We start from the raw sequence: 24,823 nt of genomic DNA on the forward strand, positions 1-24,823 counted from the left end.
TTGAGTAATCAAATGCATGTTTGAGAGTCGCTCGTCGTCCTTCTAATGTCCGGTCGGACGCTACATTAATTAATTAATTCATTTTGCATATTTATATTTTTCCAAAATGATTTGGCGACCCCCAGAAATCATCTCACGACCCCAACTGGGGTCAGGACCCCAAGGTTGACAATGGCTGGTCTATAGAACCCGGAACCGGCATGAGCTCTCGGGTTACTAAGTAACCAAGTAAACTCTTAAAGGTACAAGACCTCTGGTACCTGGGTGAATGTCATAACTATTGTGGGTCACAACACACATCCATATAAACTTCACTTTACTTAAAGCATACATTGATATTATAGCATCCCATGAGTCCTTATAACAGTTGATTGTTAAATGTGTGTATAGAGGGGTATAATAATGTATTATAAGCCCCATCAGTCAGCCTGTAGTTTATAACCAGTCAAGAGCACTTATAAGACACTTGGATTTATAAGTCATTATAAGCTAGATTTACAGTGGGTATTAGTTTCATTTGGATGATTTCACGCTTGAGTCACGGGAGAGTCACGCGGATTTTTTGTGGAGGAGTTTTGTGTTTTCACCAGAAGCTGCAATGTGCCCAAACAACCGCCAGGTTGCATCTGTGAACAGGAGCACCTCCATAAAGCCAGGGACACACCGAGCCGACCGTCGGGCGTCGGGCCTCGTCGGACGGCGTCGGGAGCTCGTCTGTTTGGTGTGTTCACCTCCGTCGGGGAGCGTCGGGTCTTGTCGGATCTCGTCGGGGCCGATTGAACATGCTCAGTCGGGACTCGTCGGCCGTCGGGAGAGTAGACTCGTCGGGTACTCTGATTGGCTGTGTGCTAGCTATGGCGATTCTGATTGGCCGTGCCCTAAGCGAATCAGCGCGGTGTGTGGGAGGGACGGAAGTGACCACAGTAAACAAACGGTGTCCTAGCCTGTCCTACAGTAAAAATGGTATATAAAATAAAAAGAGGAGTAAAGCAATATATTAAGCGGCAATATATTTAAACATCAAAGATGTTCAATCAAACCCACATAGTTTGAAACAACGTTCAAAACACACACAGCTCACAACTAAGCATATAAAGCCCGCTAGCTTAATGCTAACGTGTAATGTAAAACACCATAGACGGGCTAACAGAAATTAGCATCGGCTATCGCCAATTCGCGGCAACCGAGCCACAGCAGTAAGCTGCTAAAAGCCGTTTTAATTTTGGCTTTAGCGCTGTTAACACGTGGCTGGTTAAATTGTTTTTAGGAGATTAATGTCGGTCTCATTGATGAAATTAACTGTGGCAGTGGCATTAGTTTGTTTGAATGAAAAGTGAGCAGGGCTGCCCCTGGTCTGTATTTCTATGGGGGAGTCCTCGCCACTCAGTAGCTCTGGTCGGCAGTCGGGGCGGTGTGTTTCACTTTTTCCTTTCTCCCGACGAGAGGCGACAGACTCGTCGGCCAAAGCCGTCGGCGTCGGGACGCGTCGGGAAGCATCGTGGCGGTGTGTTCCTGGCTTAAAGTGAAATTCCGGCGTAAGTGTAAACCATGGTCAAACACACCGTAACACCGAGTTAGACCCCCCCTCGAGAGATCAATTTGCCCGACCGCTACATTCACGAGATCCACCAACTTCAGCAAATACCGCAATATCGCCACACACGGCGCTCTCCGGATCCACTGCCTGACCGCAACCAAAATGCCACCATTTGCCCAAAATAATGCTCAGAACTGCACCAAATGTCATCAATAGTACACACAGGGTCCCAGCACGTAGTACGAGTTGTCAAACATCTGCTAGCTTTGCCTGTTTTCTTTAGCAAGGAGATGCAACTCAACTCACCTACTTCTCCTCCTGGAGCCGCTCGTTGGTGAGGAAGCCCTGACGAGTCGATCACCGAGTGCACCGGAGTTCCGCAGCTCTTAAAAATGCTCATTTGCGCCTATATCGTGGCCAGCACTCGATAATAATAGTTATAAAGTGATATGCAAGATAAAAGAAAAAAAAACTCTGATTGTATTTCCATGAGGTAATTGTTGATTGAGCTGCGGAACTCCGGTGCACTCGGTGATCGACTCGTCAGGGCTTCCTCACCAACGAGCGGCTCCCGGAGGAGAAGTAGGTGAGTTGAGTTGCATCTCCTTGCTAAAGAAAACAGGCAAAGCTAGCAGATGTTTGACAACTCGTACTACGTGCTGGGACCCTGTGTGTACTATTGATGACATTTGGTGCAGTTCTGAGCATTATTTTGGGCAAATGGTGGCGTTTTGGTTGCGGTCAGGCAGTGGATCCGGAGAGCGCCGTGTGTGGCGATATTGCGGTATTTGCTGAAGTTGGTGGATCTCGTGAATGTAGCGGTCGGGCAAATTGATCTCTCGAGGGGGGGTCTAACTCAGTGTTACGGTGTGTTTGACCATGGTTTACACTTACGCCGGAATTTCACTTTAAGACAGCAGCACGGAGCAGTGAACACATACGGGGAATGCAATATAATAATAATACAGTATAGTTTTTCAATGAGAAAAATGTGACGATGGCAGCTACAGTATACGTCTCACTCTCTTTTTTCGGTTCTCAGTCTCGTGAGCTCCAAACACACCCGTCTGTGTTTTTAAAATGAGCCAACTAATGTACAGTAGTGCCACCATAGGCGGCGCTATCAATAGGCTAGGGGAAGTCACAGAAAATAAAATAAAATCATCACAAATAATAAAATGAAAAAATAAAATAATGTTATTTTTTCGTTGTTGTTTTTAAATTATATTTTAGAAAGAGGTGGGAAATACATTAAAACACACATTTTTAAAGTATTATCTATGTCGATGGTTTATTTATTTTTTATTTCAGTGGTATTTGACTGGTTACCTGCGTCATTACGTACACACGGCGTAGCTACAATGTGCAGCGTAGAAGCTTACCCATTTGCCACGCTATGCTAGTCACTGACAGTCCAGCGAAATTAAAAGAAAAAAGCCCGGTAAAACGGGCATTAGAAGGTTTTTGAATATCAAAATTAACGAGTCCGAGAGTCCCACGAAGCAGCAGCAATGAAGCCGACGACCAGCTGCTGCTTCTCTCCTGCCACTGGCCTCCATCATGACACCGGCTGCCTCCCCCCCGGATACCGGCCACTGCCCGCGAGTCACCGGTCTACCTCCGGACAGCCGCGCCCCCCCGAACACCTGCGCACACCCTCCTCCAGTCACTGGCCTAAGTTACGTCCAGACAGCAGCCCCGACCGCCCGGACACCTGCTGCCTCCCTTCTCCAGTCACCAGCCTACCTCTGGACAGCTCTGTGTGAGCGCACATTCTCAGCGATACAGTTGCGCAACTGGATGAGGACAACTATGGCACAGCAGATAGGCTACTGTCAACTATGTTGCTTCTGTACATCGAGAGCGACAACTAAGAGGATTTAAACCTGAAGAAATAGTTGAGAAATATGACACAAACGCCCCGTGGCGTATGCTGCTTAGGGTAAGAACATTGGTTAGGTTAATTATGGGCTACTACAACAGCAAAAAAAAACAAGTAGAGAATGAAAGGAATCATTCTGCTGCATCTCAGTTTGATGAACATCAAAACTATATACAGTATATCTGCCTGGGTAAAGACTTTCTTTTTTCTTTTTCTTTTTTTTTTTGTTGTCCCGTAGCTTCCCCATTCCTTCTGCCCTAGCGCCGCCTATGAGTGCCACAGATTTCTCATTCCCCACCTTCTTTGATTGAGTGTTGCTGGATGATTTCTCGTGAATAAACGGGCAAGAGCCTGTGTCACTTTCGGGCTGGGCGATAAAACATAGGATATCCTGAAATAACTTTTCCTTGATAGAAATAGGCTACAAGACGTGGCCGATACAAAGTTGATAAGTTTCATTCATCCATGTTTTGACAGTGTGTGTGTGTGTGCCGAGCGGACCTGTTTAGAGAGACACGCGTCTGTATGGGACAGGCTTTTATTTAATTTAGAACAAACCATATGCTCAGCAAAAATGGAAAATATAGTCTAATATAATAAAATGGTTCTGTTGTTTGGCCACTGTTAAAAATAGGTCTGATCGATTCAGAGCAGCATTCATTTACAAGTTTAATCAGCACTAATTAAACTTCTTCTAAATAAACGTAAACATTCAATAACTGGGTCAGGTCGGACCACGGGCTTCTTTTTTTCTCTTCTTCCTCACAGGAGAAATGAGGTGTGCGCTGCGCTGCGCTCACCTCGCTTCTCTCTGACACGTCAGTGCTCTGTTTGTGATTTGTCTGCTGCCTTGAATCCTCCCTTTATACGTGCGCGTTCACAGATTCACAATAAGACAAGCCAGGGTTGAGTTACCGAGTTGATAACCAGCGTCGTGGTACCGCTGATCCGGAGTGACAGTGTTGTGAAAATCGCTATGAACTGGTGCTCTGCAATCTCATAGTTTCAAAGAAAATGGATTGATTGATTTTTACTTAAAGCAATACTTACCTTCTGGAACTTTTGCACATTTCTTTGTCTAAGTTAAAATGCTATTAATAATCTGATGATACATTAAAATGTAAGAGAAACCCAACAGGGTTAAAAACTCATCATTTTTTCATTCTCATATAATTCTGAGAAAAGTCTGACCAATAATATTATTCGGTCCGATTAATAAGATTTGACGAGCGACCGAACCTACTTAATATGTAATCACTTTGTGCACCCCTCTCCTCCTCTCCCCCCTCCCGACCAGGAAGAACGCTTATTGACAGAGCAGTAGCAGGACACAGAGAGCAGAGGAGACTAGAGTCACAACACACAAGAAAGAAGGTTTTTGGAAATAAATAGTTTTTTAAAAGACCAATAACTGCAGCCGCAGCTGGTTGCAGAGTTTCATGTCTGATATTGTAATGTTGATAGTGAGCAGCCCCGAGTGATACGTAAACACAGGAAGTCACATGTGTCTATAAAGCATCCAGTGCTAACGGCTAGGGGGCTAGGCTACTGTTAGCTCTGTGCTAACGGCTAGGCTACTGTTAGCTCTGGGAGTTCTCAGCGGTCCGGACCCGGTTGAACTCCAGACCGGCGCGGCTCGACTCGGCTCGGTCTGGATTTATTCTCGGCCTGAACCAGCGCATCAGGTGGCGCTGGTCCGGCCCCAGCCCGGCTCGTTGAGAACTGTAATCTGTAACAATCACTTCCCCTGCGTCTCCAGTAGCAGTAGGCTAACAACAGTTTATTATAAAACTCATCAGTCATCATCACTGAGTCCGTTTATATGGTTTAAAACTCCGGTGTTGTGTTTGTGTTGTTCCCGTTTCACTCGCGTTCCTGTTCTGTTTACCGTTGCCATGCCAACGCATGCCGCAGGGAGGGAGGGGGCTCGTGGAGGTGCAGCAGGAGTGAGAGGTGGGTGGGACTTGTGAGGGAGGTGGAGCTGTTGATTTTCAAATGTTTGTGCTGTGCTGAGTGAAATGCCAGATCGGTAAGTATTGCTTTAACGAAATGAAACGAAAACAATATTATATATATTGTTGTAACTTTAGAAAATATAATCCAGGGGGAAAAAGGCTTACAAACATGGACCAAAACGGCTCAGTAATACGCACTACACATCTTATGAACGTGATGTAAAGTAATAACTTTATTTTTTATATATTTTTTAAATGCAACCTCTAAAACTAGAATGAAAAATATTTTACTATATTCCACCTTCTCGGCTCTATTGAAAGTAATGTGCTCAATAGACATATTAGCAATGACGAATAGGTGTGCTTGTAATAATTGCTGTGACGACAGCTGGACACAATGTAACACATTAGCGACACATTAGCATCCTCTTTATCTCTGACCAATGGGTGTGTTTGTGGATACTTCACTCAAGTACATTGTCAGACAGAAGTCCTGCCCCCCACAGTAGGCTACTTCACACAGCTGTTTCCTTTGAACTGTTAAGACCAGGTAAATGGACTCGGAGGCAGAGACAGAGTCAGAGGCAGCAGATCAGTGCAGGAATTTATTACTCTTTAGCAGGAAGATTCAGGCCGTGGGATTCTGTCGATGTGAGGCAGGTAGAGCAGGAAACTGGCTGTAGAACTCTGGTCGAGTGCAGAACTGAGCTGGCGATCCTCAACTTTCCTTATCATCCAGCACCGACTGACTGAGAAGCACTGGTTAAGTATGAGGCTGGTGGCTGATAGATGGCAGCTGTGGAGCAGAGGTCCAACCTCCAGCACAGGAGCTCCTAATCTGAAATCAAGCACAGAGAGAGAGACTAGGGGGCAGTGGGCGTGACATGAACAGAAAAACCGGTTCCTACAGTAGCTATCCTCACACTTTTCAGTTCATAGTCTAAGTGAAGAAATGTCGTCGTGTTTCATGTAATAAATTTCACATGTAAGGGGAGCTGAACATACAGCCTCCATTCAGAACTCCAAGACACATGTGCCAGACGCACAGAGGCATGCGTAAAACACAGATTGAGACCACTTCATGATGTTTAGTTTTTTTGTGTTCATTTTCGTTTCTTTTGGATTTTTGTGCGTATTACTGAGCCGTTTTGGTCCATGTTTCCCCCCTGCATTATATTTAATTATATTTTAATTATATTTTCTAAAGTTGCAACAATATAGTAATATAATAGGCCTATATATTGTTTTCGTTTCATTTCGTTTCACGAGTTTACATGGAAATGATAATTCCGAATTGTGGTTTACATGGAAAACACATTAAATAGCCTTTATTTAATTCTGCTTAACGTCTGGGGGTCGGGAAGCGTTCTGATTGGACAGAGGGTACACGTGTTTACGTATTTACGTCTACCGGAAGAAAACAAACTCCATTCTCAGTGTGTGAAGTGAACAGAGCTGCAGCCGCGAGCCGCTCCGCTGCTCCTAAACCTAACAACAACTTAGAAGCAGAAAGTTTCTCCTCTTAACTGCCAGGATGGCCTTCCCTGGGTGTGTGAGCCTGGCCGCCGCCACTGCTACGGCGGGGAAGGCGAAGCTCATTGATAGCCTTCCCCGCCTGGCCACCCCCAGCGCCGCCTACTACCGTGAAAAGTAGGCTACAACACACACAACATAACGTTACAGCCGCAGTGTTGTGAGTGAGTCATGTCGGGACCAGAGCGATTGCTGGTCGGGACAACCAGGCTTCATGAACCCGCTCCACAGACCGCCGCTGCTGCTGCTGCTCCGGCGGGGAAGGCGATGCTCACTGCCAGGATCCCTGCCGGAGCAGCAGCGGCGGCCGGGCTCACACACCCTCACTGCCAGGATGGCCTTCCCCGGGTGTGTGAGCCCGGCCGCCTGTGAGCCTGGTTGTCCCGACCAGCAATCGCTCTGGTCCCGACATGACTCACTCACAACACTGCGGCTGTAACGTTATGTTGTGTGTGTTGTAGCCTACTTTTCACGGTTAAGTTATCACCGCGACACACAGAGCAAAACCAATATACACAAATTTAAAAAAAAAAAAAAAAAAAGACAGTTGTTGTTGCTCTAGTTTTTTGTTTGGATAAGCTTCATATTTAAAAGTGCAATGTTCAGCTGTCAGAAATTAAAAGCAGCCTCCTCTTGTTATATTTGAAGCAACACTCAGTACGTTTACATGCAGAGCTTAATCGAGCTATGCTCAAAATTCGATTTTGGCGTCAAGTCGGACTTCTGTCCTTGTCTCAATATACATGCAACTTTATGAATGTAGTCATAGTGCATTATGATTCAGTGTTTCCCACAGGTTTGCAAGGAGACTGCGGCGGTAGCGGATTGACCGACGGGGGGAGGGCGCGATCGGGCCGTATGAGTTTCACTTTTACCACGCACTGCTGTTATGCATGCGCGCTTCTCTGTGTTTGTGACAATGCCAATACGGAGCAGCAATGCGGAGATGAACGGAACGATTGTCCGACGCGGGGGGGGGTGTATTCATGGTGGACATAATCCTTTTGTGAATAAATGAGTGTGTGGGACACACTGTGATTGATTATGATGAGCATTAGAACTATGAATGCGCTCATAATGCACTATAGATGTGGTCTTCATAGAAAGTGTTCCCGAGGACTTCCGGTTGACGATGTAAGAGAGCAGACGTCGGTTTCAGGTCTCCCGATCACACTTGCTTAATTTTCAACTTAAACATCGGACTTTCTTCTCTCAAACTGTCTCAGTGCGTTACAAAGTTACTTCGACACCTTGGACACCAAAATGAGCAACTCTAAACATAAGAAGAGTGGCGGAGCATAGCTGGCAAACTCTCGGCCATGGCAGCTAACGTAGCCCCTGCTAACGTCAATAGCAAAGTTGCTAACGCCAATGCTAACGTTGGCCTGCCTGCCCGGGAAGATGCTAGCGACACAATCTCCATGTCGCAGCTGGTAACCGAGCTTGCGAAGCAGAGAGCCGGTCTGAAGGATGATGTCTCTGGGCTAATTCAAGCGTCTCTGAAACCACTTCAGTCAGCCATGGATGCTCTCCGGTCGGTTCGTTCCAGACCCGCCTTACTGCCACGGAAACTATCGCCGGAGAGAACTTTGAACGTCTGACTACAGCCGAAGCCACAATTCAATCTCTCTAAACCCAGAATCAAACACTGTGGGATCGCGTAGACGACATGGAAAACAGATCACGCAGATCCAACTTGAGAATAGTGAACATCCCGGAGGGCAGCGAGAATGGTAAAGACCCGGTCAAGTTTATTTCTGAGCTCTTGGCAGAGTGTATGGGCCCTGATGTGTTTACTGATCCGCCTGAACTGGAGCGGGCACACCGGTCACTTGGTCCAAAGCCGAAAGAGGGGAAACCAGCAAGACCATTCGTCGTGTGCTTTCTTCGCTTTCAGCAGAAAGAGGCAGCCCTACGGTGGTCCAGGAATCATGTGGTGAACTATCAGGGGGCAACTCTGAGGTTTTACCCCGACCTGAGCTCCGCACTGGCGAGGAAACGAGCAGCTTACAACGAGGTGAAACGGGCACTTTTCCAGAAGGGAATTCGGTTTCGTCTGACATATCCGGCCCGCCTGGTGGTTACTTTTGAGGAACAGACGTTCACCTTCGAGTCACCTGAAGACGCCCAGGAATTTTACAACCGCCGGGTAATAAAGGAGTGAAAAAAAAAAAGAAGAGGAAGTCTGCGACTCTATACTAGGCACTGGACTTAACTAACTGGACTTTACACAAACTACTCACACTGGCTCTCATCGGTGGACTCAGGTATCCTCTTCAGTAGGATTTTTTGTTTCGTTTATTTCTTCTATTGCTGTTCATGGTTATTTCATGCACAAGCGTTGAATTTATCTGTGTGGCATGTAAATATTATTACTTTGAAATCCCCCCTTAAGTACACAATCTAATACCTGATGCTAGGTTAAAGCCCACCTATATTTGTTTTCGCTCTAAAATTTATATTATCCTGATAACTTAATTAGCTATACGTTTAAATAGTGATGTTATTACTTTTGCACATAATGATTGGGAGTACCTAGAGTTGATCAAGATACACTCCCGGAAGAACAAGGGAGATATGGTGAGCCTGCAGTTTTCCTCAGTTGGGGAGGCAAACATAGGCATTGCTTTTATTTTGCTTTATTATGTTCAGTTGTTGTCATGGGTAAATGGGGGTTCTGTTAGGGTTATAAGGGTTTTGGGGGTGTGCATCCCTGGATTTCAAATCCAATTCAACAATTTAATTAACTTGTTCTCATCATTTTACTATGTTTTTTGTTTAAGTGGAAGCTCTTTCTCTACTCTTTGGAACGAATGCAGGGCTGTGGTGCAGCAGATCATGTATTTCCACAAATATTACTGATAGATGTACTAGACCATGAACAGGACACAGGAAAGTAATCAGAGTACAGGAGGGACAAATGTAAGATTTATTTCATGGAATGTCAAGGGTTTGAACGGACCTGTAAAGCGAGCCAGAATATTTGCACATCTTAAACTTTTAAAATGTGAAGTTGCTTTTCTGCAAGAAACACATTTAATGGTCAAGGACCAAATCAGATTAAGAAAAGCATGGGTTGGCCAAATCTTTCATTCAAGTTTCAATTCCAGGTCACGTGGCACAGCGATCATTATCCATAAAAAAACACTCTTCAATGCCACAAACGTTATATCTGACCCTCATGGCCGTTTTATTATCGTCTCAGGGTCCCTATATCACAAACCTGTACTCCTGGTTAATGTATATGCACCCAACTGGGACGATGAGAAATTCATAGAAAAAGTAATCTCATCTATTCCTGATTTAAATTCACGCTCCCTAATTTTCGGAGTAGACCTAAACTGTACAATTAACCCTTCCTTGGACCGTTCCAGCCCAAAATCTAATATCCCCTCCAAAATGGCTAAAACATTGTCATCGTTTATGAACCAAATTGGATGTTTGGACCCTTGGCGCTTTCGCTTCCCTCATAGTAAAGTATTCTCCTTTTTTTCTCATGTTCACCATTCGTATAGCAGAATCGATTACTTTTTCATTGACAGTGTATTACTTCCCTTTGTTAAAAATATAGAGTATTCCGCCATAATTGAATCCGATCATGCCCCAGTAATATTAGATCTTTCCTTCCCACTTAACTTCTCTGACCGGGCCCCATGGAGATTTGATACTGCATTACTTACAGACGAAGGATTCTGCCAGATGATCTCGACAGCCATTGATAATTTCCTAGAAACCAACAACAAGGATAATGTCTCTCCCTCCTTGCTCTGGCAGACTCTTAAAGTGGTAATAAGGGGGGATATTATCTCTTTCACATCTAGGTTGAATAAAGCTAGGAAGCAAGAACAAGAACAACTTCTCAGTTCAATATTTGAGATAGACCGTCAATACTCTGCCTCTCCCACTCCGGAACTCTATAAAAATAAGCTGGATCTTCAAACCAAATATGAATTATTATCATCCGAAAAGACAGAACGGGTATTATTGAAATCACGAGGCTTTGTCTATGAACACGGCGAAAAGGCTGGTAGACTGCTGGCGCATCAATTAAAATGTAAGTCTTCCGATCAGCAGATTACACAAATACAAAAAGAAAACGGGGAGCTTACCACAGACCCCCTTGAAATTAACAATACCTTCGAGGCATTTTACTCAAAACTTTATACTTCGGAAGCACCCAGTGATGTTACTGATATGGAAAACTTTTTTACAAATTTAAACGCCCCTGTTATCAGTCCCACCCATAAAGCAAAGTTAGAATTACCCTTTCAACTAACAGAAATTTTGCATGCGATTTCAGCGATGCAAAGCGGTAAGGCCCCAGGCCCCGATGGATATCCAATTGAGTTCTACAAAAAAATTTCAACCAAATTGGCGCCACTTATTTTAGAAATGTTTAATGATTCACTGGGTACTGGGGCCTTGCCACAGACGCTAACTGAAGCATCCATAACACTTATTCCGAAGCCCGGGAAAGATAGAACACAATGTGGATCATATCGCCCCATCTCGTTGTTAAATAGTGACATTAAAATTTTAGCTAAGGCACTTGCCCGACGTTTAGAATCTGTTACAGATGAGGTGATCTCCCCCGATCAAACAGGTTTTATGATTGGCCGTCACTCCTTTTCTAACATCCGGAGCCTTCTTAATGTCATATATTCTCCTGCATCCGGGGAGGTACCAGAGGTGGTTATCTCCCTGGATGCAGAGAAGGCTTTTGACAGAGTAGAGTGGGCGTATTTATTTGAATGTCTGCAGGCCTTTGGTTTCGGACCAACCTTTATAGCCTGGATTAAACTTCTATATGCCTCACCAAAGGCATCAGTGGTCACGAACGGGAAGCGATCTGAATTTTTTTCATTATCAAGAGGGACTCGTCAGGGGTGCCCACTTAGTCCGCTTTTGTTTGCATTCGCCATTGAGCCTCTGTCTATCATGCTAAAATCATCACCGGAAATAAATGGTATTTCTAGATGGGGGAGGGAACACAAGGTGGCTCTGTATGCCGATGATTTACTGTTGTATGTGTGCGATCCAGTGCGGTGTGTTTCCCACATAGTTCAGGTGTTGCATAGATTTGGTATCTTTTCGGGATATAAAACCAACCTTACGAAAAGCCAGTGCTTCCCAGTGAACAACCTAGCTCTTGCAATTCCACAAAAGGACCTGCCGTTCCATCTGTCCAAATCTGGCTTTAGATATTTAGGAATCAATATTACGCAGACTTTCCCTAAACTATATAAAGAAAACTTCACACCCCTCATTGATAAATTGAGAAACGATTTACAGAATTGGAAGTCCATTAATCTCTCACTGGCTGGAAAGATTAACTGTATTAAAATGAACGTGTTACCCCGATTCCTTTATCTTTTTCAATGTCTCCCTATTTTTCTCCCAAAATCTTTTTTTCAGTCCATTGATAAGATTATATCATCATTCATTTGGGGCGGTAAAGCCCCTATGATACAAAAAAGGCTTCTGCAACGACATCGATTTGCTTCACTATCACTGGGCGGCTAACATTCAGAAAATCATATACTGGTGTTATGCTCCTAAGATGTCGTGGTGTGAATTAGAAAATGAGTCATGCACTTTGACGTCCCTTCCTGCCTTAGTTACTTCGAGTCTCCCTCTGTCTACTCCTTCCTATACCTCTAACCCTGTTGTTATCAACACTTTACGTATTTGGTCACAATTTCGAAACCACTTTGGTTTTACAAATCTCTCTCATTTGGCTCCTATTTGTGATAATCATCTTTTTGTCCCACTAAGATTAGACAACACTTTTGCCCTGTGGAAAAGACTTGGCCTTTCCAAATTTAAAGATCTCTACAGCCAAGGTGTATTCTCCACCTTTAGTCATCTCTCTCAAAAATTCAACCTCCCTGGTTCAAGTCTTTTCCGATACTTCCAGGTCCGACATTTTATGCAAAATCTAGATCCAAACTTCCCCAGTGCACCTCAACCTACGGCTATGGATGATATCCTCCAAATTCCCTCCGATTTAAAGGGCTTCATTGCAAGAATTTATTCCAATATATCATCTCTTGGAGACACCTCTCTCATTAAAATTAAAGGGAAATGGGAGGAGGAGCTTGGGGATGTAATACCTGAGGAATCCTGGACTGAAGCTCTGAAGAGAGTTAATGCAACTACTTCATGTGCTAGACTAGGTGTAATTCAGTTTAAAGTTTTGCACCGTACCCACTTCTCCAAGTCTAGGTTGGCCCAAATTTACCCTGAGGCGGATGAGAATTGTAGCAGATGTCATGTTGCCTCGGCAACATTAACACACATGTTCTGGTCATGTTCTTCCCTTTCAGATTATTGGTCAGCAGTCTTTAGAATTATTTCACAAGCACTATCATTAAATGTGCAACCTAACGCCTACTCTGCCATCTTCGGTATAGTTCCAGCTGACCAACATATTATCAATAAGCATAAGGACATTATAGCATTTGCTACTTTGCTTGCCCGCCGAAGGATTTTGTTGCACTGGAAATCCCCCAAACCACCCAGCACCTCCTTATGGATGAGTGACCTTATGCTCCATTTAAGTCTTGAAAAGATCAAATACACACTTAGATCGAAAAACCTATTTTATTCCACCTGGAGCCCAGTAATGTCTTTCATAAACAAACTTAAAACTCTCCCCGATAACTCATGAATCCACTGGTACTATATTCTGAAGGGTGAAGCATGATGTTGCACAGCAAACACAGCCTCCTCATTTATTTATAAACTTGATACTTAAACTTAATTTCTTCATATATGTTGAATGATACCTTTACCTGTCAAGATCATAACCTTTATTTATTTATATACTTATTTAATTCTCTTGAAATGGGATGCACCGGATGTTGAAGGGGTGGGTGGGTTGGGTGGGGGTGTTCGTTTGTATATGTGTTCTGAGAAAAATCAAAAATGTTGTCTTTCTATATTACTGTCTCTTTGTACCTTGTTTTCAATAAAAAGATAGTTGAAAAAAAAAAAAATAAAGTGTTACCGAAATGGTAGACGCTCCTAAACGATACATTCACGACACACTGCCAACAGCAGACCAGAGATCCCTTCCCGCTCCCTCCCTTCCCCCCATCATCAGCCCGGTCTCTCTTCTCCTCTCTCCCAATCTTAAGCACCAGTCCTCGGCTACGTAACGTGATTAGCCTATTTAGGAGTAATCAGTACCACCAGTAATCTAATTACTTTTCAAGAGTAATTTGCCCAACACTGCTGTCGATGAAACGGTAACAGAAAACAAAATTGCCCCCCTCAAAAATATAGTTGAATAGCCCTGGTGTACAGTATAAACTTTGTGTTTTTGCATGTAGTCACTCACCTCAGATAGCCTAACTCTGAAACATCCTAGCGCCTGCTCTCCCCGCCACAGAAACAAACACTTTTTCCTTGTTGTGACGATTTCTTTACAAAGATAAACGGTCGGAGATATTTTGGACATTACCACTCAGTCTCATTTAGCAAACCCTAGTTTATACAGACCATTGTTCATGTACACAGTATATTGCATAATTACAGCTCATCACTTTGTAATTACGTGTTTTTCTTTTTCTTTTTTCAGGCAACATTCAAAGGCTGGATGGATATCATGTATGCAGCTGTAGATTCCAGATCTGTGAGTTAACCAGACAATTTCCATTTTGTATTTTCTTCTGAATATGATTCCATCTTTGGATGAAATATGATTCCACATGAGGTTCAAATAAAAAGACACCAGTGGGACAACAGAGACAACAAATAACACCTTAAATAAATGATGTGGTTTGACATTTATTGAATCAAAATGAGAAGAAAAGCTAAACACGAACCAAGTTTTTAAATTAGACTGGTGATTAAAATTAGGTAAAATGGTGAAGTAAATATGAAAAGTAAGGGCGCTTTCACACCTAATAGTCTGGACCAAGGTCCGGACTTAATTTTTTTTTTTTTTGTTACATTGTTTCCATATAGTCCAGTAAAGTTTGCTTTCACACTGCTGTTATGACAGCGGACCAAAAGATCTACCTACGTCATGACGTCATTACCCGAAAGGGCTGCGCCTGCTTATAATTGTCAGTGATTGGCTTGTGGATGAGCGTGCGTCTGACGTTAGCGCATAGGAAGTGCTCAGAAAAAAATAAAATAAAAAATATGTGTAAAAAATAAAAAATAGTGCTGGAAAGCACACTTTGGTTTGTAATCACGGTGCAGAAGAGTGTGTTTGGAGCTGATGAAAGGAGAGAAAAAAGAGGGTCGTGCCGCGGCGAAAATGCTCTCATTGATGAGAGCGGCAGCGATCAGCTGTAACTGTGTAGTGGAGGGGAACACACACGCGCGATCCTACTGTCAGATGTGGCTGCATCTCTCCAGGTCACTTGTGTGAGTGTGAGAGAAATAAAAGCTCTGACTTGCTGGGGCAGACGTTGTTTGGTCTCACTCGCTGATAAATATCCGTCTTTTTCAGACTTTTTTCGACGGAAAAAAAAATATTCGGGTAATGTATAAAAAAAAAGGCTATATAAAAAAAAATGCATGTAGGCTATCGTTTGGGGACTTATATTAAACACTCTAGGCTACTGTTTAATTCCGTGTAAATGTTTACAAGTGTACACTGATAAACCCTCCTTCTGACCAAATCTGGATGTAATAGGCCTATTTGATCTCCTCCTCTCCCCAAGTGTTGCCGCCACTCATCTTTCCTTTTTTTCTGTTTATTTACTTTCTTCAGCACGAGCGAGTGAGACGGGCGAATCTGACGTGACTTCCTGTATTTGGTCTGATAGATCGAACCTTCCAAAAAAATGCTTTCACACTACATAGCATGTCCAGGATAGCAGGTCCAAGGATAACCTTGGTCCAGGATAGTCTGGACCAAGACCACCTCCTGAGGCTGGACCAAAGACTCGGTTTTTAGTCCATGCCCCCTAAGACTGGTAAAAAATAAATGGGGTGCTTGGTGGTCGACTGGTTAAGAGCATGTCCTATGTTGGCAATGCCCAATGCAGTGATCGCTGGATCGATTCCTGACTGTGCAGATCTGTACCACGTGGGATTCCCCCACATCGTTCTCCCAACTTTCCCATCTCTCTCCACTATCTTAACAATTAAAGCAATGATGCCCAAAAATTGTGAAAAATAACAATTAAAGGTGTTAGCTACAACTTTAATTCCTCCCAGCCAATAGGTGTCGCACTCACACTCGCCCGCTCTCGCTCCAACCTTCAATTGCAACTGAATCCAGGATTCGGTTTTGGATTCGGATGAATTTTGGGCATTTTGATGGGGTTCGTTTTCTGACGTACCTTAGAACATCAACCAAACCAAACCCTACGCTTGCGCTACAAACATCAACGTAATGACGCCACCAACTATTATGGGAAGGTTGATAAACGATATTCTTCCCTCACTGAACAACAAAACGTTCAAAGCACTCTCAGCACAGCCAGCATCATTGTCATTATCACAAACTCAATATAAAGTCTGCTAGCTTTATGCCAACACGTAATGGAAAACGTCATAGATGGGCTAACCGAAATTAGCATTAGCACTATCACGGTAATTTTAGACTGACAAACAATGTTATTTTAACATTGGCTTAAAGCTATGGTCGACGTTGAGATAGACGATGAGAAAGATTTGAAAAAAGCACCCCCCCCCCCCCCACACACACACACACACACACACACCCCTCCCCTCCGAGCTTCCTAAAGACACACCCCCTTTCGCAGAGCAACAAGCTGGCTGGCAGAAACCAAACACGGTGCCAGCTTTGAATGCGGAGTAACAATGCCAAGAGAGAGAGTGCAAATTTGAGCAAGGAGAAACTCCTATATGTATGGCTGTGATTGGTCAATTTCGTGCAGCTGCTATTGTGTAAGTAGTAGCCTACTATTGGGCCATAACCACCATCTAAATGATGTTAATAATGGTAATAATAATAATGATCAATCTTTCTCAACGTTAACCCTAACTTTAAGTAACACCTACAATAGTACTTACAGGCATATATTTTCTTTTCACTCTTGATTGAATGAGAAAAAAACACAAAAGCCTGCATCCTGCATGAGTTGATTAAATGTTCAAGGGATAGTTCACCCAAAATTGAAATTTCACTCATTATCTACTCACCCTCAACTAAGGGCTGGGAGAAGTTTCAGAGTCCTCCAAGCCTTCTCTGAGTTACGGGGGGCTTGGCGCAGCACTGCATTGTCATATGATGGTAGCGAACGGTGCTCACTTTTCTTCATCCAAAAAGACACACCAAAAAACATCCAAATACCTCCATAGTGCTCGTCTGTAATGTCCCTCTTGTATTGAAGCCCCGTCATGAGAAATTGTTCCAAAAAATATTAAGTAAGTCTATATTTTAAGCTTGTTTGTAGCGGAAGCTCCCAGTGTCTGCCTGCTGCCTGTGTCTGTGCAAATCTCGCGGGATTTGCACTGACACAATTTCTCATGACGGGGCTTCAATACAAGAGGGACATTACAGACAAACTGTGTGGAGGTATTTGGATGTTTTTTGGTGTGTCTTTTTGGATGAAGAAAAGTGAGCCCCGTTCGCTACCATCATATGACAATGCAGTGCTGCACGGAGCCCCCCTGTAACTCCGAGAAGGCACTGAGGACTCTGAAACTTCTCCCAGCCCTTAGTCGACACGAGGGTGAGTAGATAATGAGTGAAATTTCAATTTTGGGTGAACTATCCCTTTCAGTGATGTTCTCTGAGTGTCAGCATAATGAAAAATAGTGGTGAAAGTTATTGCCTATTGTTTTTTACAGTTAGAATAATACACACTGGGCTGGATCTACTAAGGGTTTGCGCGTATAAAAACGTGTGCAAACTTAATTGCACGCGCAAACAAATGCTGAAGTTGATCTACTAACCGGGCGCACCGAGGATTGCGTCTCTCAAACGGGCAAAATTGCACGTGCAATCCATCTAGCGTGTTTGTCTTAATGCATATACAAATATGGGCGTTTCTGTCAGAACGCATACAATTTTGGGAGGAGTAGATGCAAATAGATTTATTTAGCGCACACAATGTGATTTACCAAATCTGAAACAGATTGCGGTGGCAGTTTTTGTGTTTTTATTTAGCACTTTTGAAAGGCAAGTCTTAACTGGCACAGCTTTGCCACAAATAGCTGCGGATACTGAATTAATACCTGATTTTATACTTTTACGTTTTGTTTGTTTTGTCTGTTGTTGTGGTCTTTTATTTCTTGTTTTTATGAGGTGAGATTTCCCTTAAAAACCCCTCTGGGTTTCTTTAATCTCACCTGCACATCTGGTTTGCTGTATTTATGCTGTTAAGCTTGCATGTAAAATTGTGCAAATTAATTAAATAAAAAAATAAATAAATAAAATACCTTCCAGATCAAAAGCTCTTATATCTCTGCATTTCCTCGCGTCTGGGTCATTCCAGCGAACTGTAGCAGTTTTTCAGGTGTGTTAAAAGTCCTGCGCTGTTACGCACAACGCACGTCTCTCCTCCGGTGCGCTCCTCTCCTCTCCTCTCCTCTCCTCTCCAGTACCTGGCTGCTCAGCTCTGGGAGTGGACACCTGCTTCCCAACACTGATCACAGCAGCTCTTCCTCGTTTGCCGAGGTTTTATGATAAACCGAAATTTATTTTGTTCTCTTCTTGTTTTACCAATCACATATAATCTCCCTCGTTTCTTCTGCTGCAGCTCTACAATATGTATATTTGTCCCTCCAATAATCCGTCGGATCACATTTTCATTCTGTGTTTGTGGCCATCCAGCTCTCTGTCCACACTCTCCTTGGCAGAAACGAATACCATGCGCAAAACACTCATTTAAATACTGCTGAGCTAACCAAACATGCAAAATTTTACTAGGAGCACGCAATTTAGCACCCGCTATCTGGGATCTTAGTAGATCCGGCTTACTGTGTGATGTTTACTGCATTTATAATGTGTTGACCGTATGGGCCGATATCGGCTGTATCTTTACACAGACGATTTGGTATTGAGTAGAATCCCAAAAATCACAATTCGGCACATCCTTACTACAAACTAAATTTTCAAGGTGCAATATGGCTAATTTTTTAATGACCTTGTTTCACACAGGTTGAGGAGCAGCCCATCAAGGAGATCAATTTATACATGTACCTGTACTTTGTCATCTTTATTATTTTCGGCTCCTTCTTCACCCTCAACCTCTTCATTGGTGTCATTATTGATAACTTCAACCAGCAGAAGAGAAAGATAAGTACCACAGAAATGCAAAATATTATTGATAAAAGTAAACTGGTTCTTAAAGCAGAAGTAAGCGATCCGGTCGTTTTGGCTAATGCTGCGTTCCAGGCAGGCTTTTGAAACCGTAAATTACAGCTTCACGTCACGACCTACGACTTTGTAGCGTTCCAGGCAACCCACTCGTGTTTTTCCGACCTGTTTTACCTGGGAAAGTCACTATAACGGCCACTCGTAACTTCCGACCCGTGAACTCGTACCAGATCGAACTGGTATGACTTCACAGGTCGGAAAAACACGAGTTACGAGTTGCCTTGAACGCACCATAACAGTCCTCGTCGCCACATTCACGCGCATCCCTTGGCTGCACACACAGCCCTGCATGCCGTTCTCTCTCCTCATTGGATAAAAACTGTAGGATACGAGAAAAGTTTTCTCCTCGGCTCAGAGCAGAGCAGAGTGACTGTCAGACCCGTGTTTCGGTCCAAACACTCTATGTAAGTGATTGCTGTCGGAAGATATAACTATTTAAGACTTATATTAACACAAATATATCGCTTACTTCTGCTTTAATTAAGGCATTCAAATCAGTGGAGCTACAGCACAGCAATGGTCTGCTTTTCAGTGCAGTTGAAATAACAAAGACTTGTTCCTGTGTGTTGTTTACTTAGGAGGGCAGGACATCTTTATGACAGAGGAGCAAAAGAAATACTACAACGCCATGAAGAAACTTGGCTCCAAGAAACCTCAAAAGCCCATCCCAAGACCTCTGGTACAAAGACACCTTGAAAACCACAAAATGAAAGCACCATTTTATGAAGTTTTTTTTTCCTATTACTTTTCAAGAGCGTGGTATATCAATATAAGGCCACAATTTATTGATTTCACATTCAGATATTGTAAAATTGTCTCTTAAAGTGAAATTCCGGCGTAAGTGTAAACCATGGTCAAACACACCGTAACACCGAGTTAGACCCCCCCTCGAGAGATCAATTTGCCCGACCGCTACATTCACGAGATCCACCAACTTCAGCAAATACCGCATTATCGCCACACACGGCGCTGTCCGGATCCACTGTCTGACCGCAACCAAAACGCCACCATTTGCCCAAAATAATGCTCAGAACTGCACCAAATGTCATCAATAGTACACACAGGGTCCCAGCACGTAGTACGAGTTGTCAAACATCTGCTAGCTTTGCCTGTTTTCTTTAGCAAGGAGATGCAACTCAACTCACCTACTTCTCCTCCGGGAGCCGCTCGTTGGTGAGGAAGCCCTGACGAGTCGATCACCGAGTGCACCGGAGTTCCGCAGCTCTTAAAAATGCTCATTTGCGCCTATATCGTGGCCAGCACTCGATAATAATAGTTATAAAGTGATATGCAAGATAAAAAAAAAAAAAACTCTGATTGTATTTCCATGAGGTAATTGTTGATTGAGCTGCGGAACTCCGGTGCACTCGGTGATCGACTCGTCAGGGCTTCCTCACCAACGAGCGGCTCCCGGAGGAGAAGTAGGTGAGTTGAGTTGCATCTCCTTGCTAAAGAAAACAGGCAAAGCTAGCAGATGTTTGACAACTCGTACTACGTGCTGGGACCCTGTGTGTACTATTGATGACATTTGGTGCAGTTCTGAGCATTATTTTGGGCAAATGGTGGCGTTTTGGTTGCGGTCAGACAGTGGATCCGGACAGCGCCGTGTGTGGCGATAATGCGGTATTTGCTGAAGTTGGTGGATCTCGTGAATGTAGCGGTCGGGCAAATTGATCTCTCGAGGGGGGGTCTAACTCGGTGTTATGGTGTGTTTGACCATGGTTTACACTTACGCCGGAATTTCACTTTAAAACCTAGCCCTCACACTCTTAGTTGCCTCTGCTTGCACTTTAATTTGATGTGCTCAAACAGTGTGCTTGCACAAATTAAAAGTTGCTTCCACAGATTTCCTGTACTCACACTTCAGGTCTTCAGCTCATGCTCAGGTTGCTTCTGTGCACTTGTGAAACTTCTGCTCTCAGATTTTTTGTGCAACACCCCTTTGAAAATTCCACAGTCAATCATTTATTGTGTGAATGTGATATGAATGAATAATGGTTTCTGTAAAGCATTTTGAGTGCTATATAAATCCAAGCCATTATTATTATTGTTGTTGGGTAGGGTTAGTGTTGTTGCTGTTATTTAAAAATGTATTGGTCTCTACTACTGTGAATGAAGGACTAGAGTTGCACGATACCCACGGTAGCCGCGGTACCCCGCGGTGCCAAAACGTGACGGTTCCTACTATACTAGAAATTCTACACGACGGTACTACCTTGGATTACTACTACGGCGCCAGTTTCCGCTACATAGCGGCCGCCTCTCCTCTCCTCCCGGCTTCTCACTGCACGCACTCCCTTGTAAACAAAACCCACATGCACCCACTGCAACCTAACTATACAGCTGCTGAATGATTGGCTGTTTCCCTGTTACTGGTGATGTCCGGGGATATGATAGGCTGTTTCCGCACGCTGGATCCGCCCGTCTGTTATCTGATTGGCTGTTCATGGTTCATGCCGACAAGAACAGACTCCATGAAGACAGCTGAGACAGCTCCGCTTCGATAGAAATTCGCTTCAAAACAAACAACGAGCTAAAGTTTTGTCTCGCCCAGACGCGCACACGGCTTCACAAACACGAGACAACACACTGACCACGGCAGAAGCACCGGGCGCGAGCGGCGAGTCTGCCGCGGTGTCGTCGTCAGTGGCACTTAATTAATTTAGCTGTTTATTTTCTCATTGGCTAATATCAGGCTATAGGTATGCTCCGTGTACAGGCTGAGGAATAAAGAGTTAAAGGATGTCCAAGTATAAAGCACCTAGAAATTGCATAAAAATATAGTTTTCACAGGGAGTCAGTTCCTGTTCATTGTATTTTGTCCTCTATGATTTATTATGTTGGAGAAGAAGTATTATTGTCAAATAGTTTTTTTTTTTTTTTAACGACAGTGGATTTGTTTTTTATCCTAAGTTGATTATTTATATTTGTTAAGCATAAATTAATGTGCAAGAGACTGAATGGTTATTTATTTTCAACCATATAAACTTCATTTATTTGTTTTTTATTGCTTATTTAAAAATATTTGTTTCAGTCTAATTCCTACTTCACCAGTATTATGTTTATCATGCACCAAACAACATTATAAGTAGCCTAATTAATAAGTATTTATAACTTGTACAAATACATTGCAGTTCATAAGAATTATAATAATAAAAAAAGGTTGCAGTATCGTGATATTACCCGGAACCGTGATACTTTGTCTGGTATAGTACCGTGGTTACTTATTTTGGTATCGTGACAACTCTATGAAGGACATCACTCCCAGCCAAGTTTAAAGGACAATTCCAGGCGAATTCAACTCGGGGGTGTATTTTCATATCATTTTAGGTCTAAAAGAAGGAATCTGAAGATTTTCAGTTTAATTGCTCCTGTTTTGCGGTAGTTGCGTCTGTCCCCGCATCGCCACGGCAGCGATGAATGGGAGTGGATGTAAGTTCCGCTGTTTAGGCTGTTTACATCCCTCAAAGCCGCAATTTTTTCCCACAGACAGCGTCAGATGGCTACTCAAACATGCACCGAGAAGTTTATTTACTTCAAGCAAGCCGACATGTTTGTAAAACTAGATCTAATTCAAAGTCTCCCGGAGTCTCGCGCGAGCCCGAAGTTGCAGTGCTGGTGTATTCAGGCGCAGTAGGAGCTACCGTTTGTGTCATAAACACAGGAATATCAACTCTTTACTTGCTTGAAGTGTACATTTCTTTCCACAGACAGCGTCAGGTGGCTACTCAAACATGCGCCGAGAAGTTTTTTTTACTTGAAGCAAGTAAAGAGTTGATATTCCTGTGTTTATGACACAAACGGGAGCTTTTCCCACTGCATGTGAACACACCGAGCACGGCAACTGGGTCTCGCGCGAGACTCCGGGAGAATTTGAATTAGATCTAGTTTTACAAACATGTCGGCTTGCTTGAAGTAAATAAACTTCTCAGTTTTTAGTTTGCATCAACATGAACAGAGGATAGGCCTGCTTCTTATGTAAGTATTTCAAAATAAAAGCCTGTAATTTATCAATCCATTTTCTTTGTAGAACTCATTGCAGGGCTTTTTCTTCGACCTGGTTGGGAAACAGGCATTTGACATTATCATCATGGTGCTGATCCTCTTCAACATGATAACCATGATGGTGGAGACGGATGAGCAGTCACCTCAGATGGAGTACATCCTCAACAACATAAACCTGGCCTTCATCATTGTCTTCACCGCTGAGTGCCTCATCAAGATTGTGGCACTGCGATGCTACTTCTTCACTGTTGGCTGGAACATTTTCGACTTTGTGGTCGTCATCCTCTCAATTGTTGGTGAGTTGAATTATGTTTCTGTTGAACACATCACCATCACACACTTGATATTGCAACTCCAATTTAAAGGGATAGGCGCCAACATATTTTTTTTTTTACATGTCTTGCCTCACTCCCGAGTCCATGACAAGCAGATACTGTAGACACCATCCTTTCGACTGTGCGTGCAGTAACGAGGGAGAGCCTGTATCGCCCGTAATTAGCTTAGCTCAAACGCTAGAAGTGTATCGATAATGTTAGCCTGCCTCCACTTAAAGTCATCAGAGAAACTCTTCAGCAACTCTAAACGGACCGATCTTCGTCTCAGAGCTGACAAAACTCTCAGGTAAGGCATTTTGAGCGGTCAAATGCCGGTAACGGGACGAGATCGGTCAAAACGGAGAGTTCAAGCAAAGACGGTTTATTTATTTAGCTACAACGAGAGTAGGTTAGCTTCCTATTTCAAGGTAAAAGCACAAATTCTATCGTCATGGTTTTCTGTATGTAAAGGGCAACGGGTGTTTTATTTTGTGAAAGTAACCGGAAGTGCATTGGTCACAACGGCTAGCTTGAGTAGCGCTGAATTCGTCCGAACAAAATTGTAAACAGCTGGTATTTAGACAAATTAACAACACACTGCTGATCTAAACGGCTACTTTCTCACCTAAACATGTTTGAAATGTTGATAAAGTGATATATTTACAGAGTTTAGAGCTAAAATGAAATCAGCTTCTGACTGCTGATTTCAGCTCGGGTAGGAGGCAGGCTAACACTACCTATACACTTCCAGCGTTTGAACTAAGCTAATTACGGGCGATATGATCTCCCTTGTTACTGTACACACAGTCGAAAGGATGGTGTCTATCTGCTTGTCATCGACTCGGGAGTGAGGCAAGACACGAAAAAAAAAAAGTTGGCGTATCACTTTAAGGGTCCCTTAAAGAGGAACTAAGCAGGATTTCTCCCGTGGCCATGCTACATTTTTACCTTAGAGGATCCATCATCTGAAAATCACTTTTTTTCAGGTTATTGCATGTATAACTCAATCTTCTCTGTCACTGACAATAGCTGACATGTTTTCCGGGCAAAGAACTTCACTCTCGCCTCCTCCCCCTTGAATTCACCAGGAGAGGAAAAAAACGCGACTTCTGATTGGGCTTCTCGTTGACGTCACCGAGAAGCCGAGGAGCAGGCTACCCCCCCCCCCCCCCCCCCCCCCCCCCCCCCCCCCCCGCACGCCGTACGCAGCAGCCGGCAGCGGTAGTGGTAGCTGTGAAACAGGCAAAAAGCTGTTGTATTTCCTGCTGTAGCGCTGTTATTACGTCA

At 43.5% G+C, this 24,823-nt stretch overlaps 1 protein-coding gene across 4 annotated transcripts in view; it reads left to right on the forward strand.

The window, feature by feature from the left end:
- Window positions 1-24,823, forward strand: part of LOC146967037 (sodium channel protein type 5 subunit alpha-like) — a 468,832-nt gene that overhangs the window by 417,042 nt on the left and 26,967 nt on the right. For all 4 annotated transcript variants that reach the window (XM_085763726.1, XM_085763723.1, XM_085763724.1 and 1 more), the window contains 4 exons: window positions 14,490-14,543; window positions 18,999-19,140; window positions 19,796-19,896; window positions 23,248-23,518. In XM_085763726.1, coding sequence (XP_085619852.1) covers window positions 14,490-14,543; window positions 18,999-19,140; window positions 19,796-19,896; window positions 23,248-23,518 — 568 coding nt within the window. The remainder of the gene's footprint in view (window positions 1-14,489; window positions 14,544-18,998; window positions 19,141-19,795; window positions 19,897-23,247; window positions 23,519-24,823) is intronic.

Source organism: Trachurus japonicus, chromosome 20, assembly GCF_045865225.1.
Source record: "Trachurus japonicus isolate A0001 chromosome 20, Traja_1.0".
NCBI classification, from domain to species: domain Eukaryota; kingdom Metazoa; phylum Chordata; class Actinopteri; order Carangiformes; family Carangidae; genus Trachurus; species Trachurus japonicus.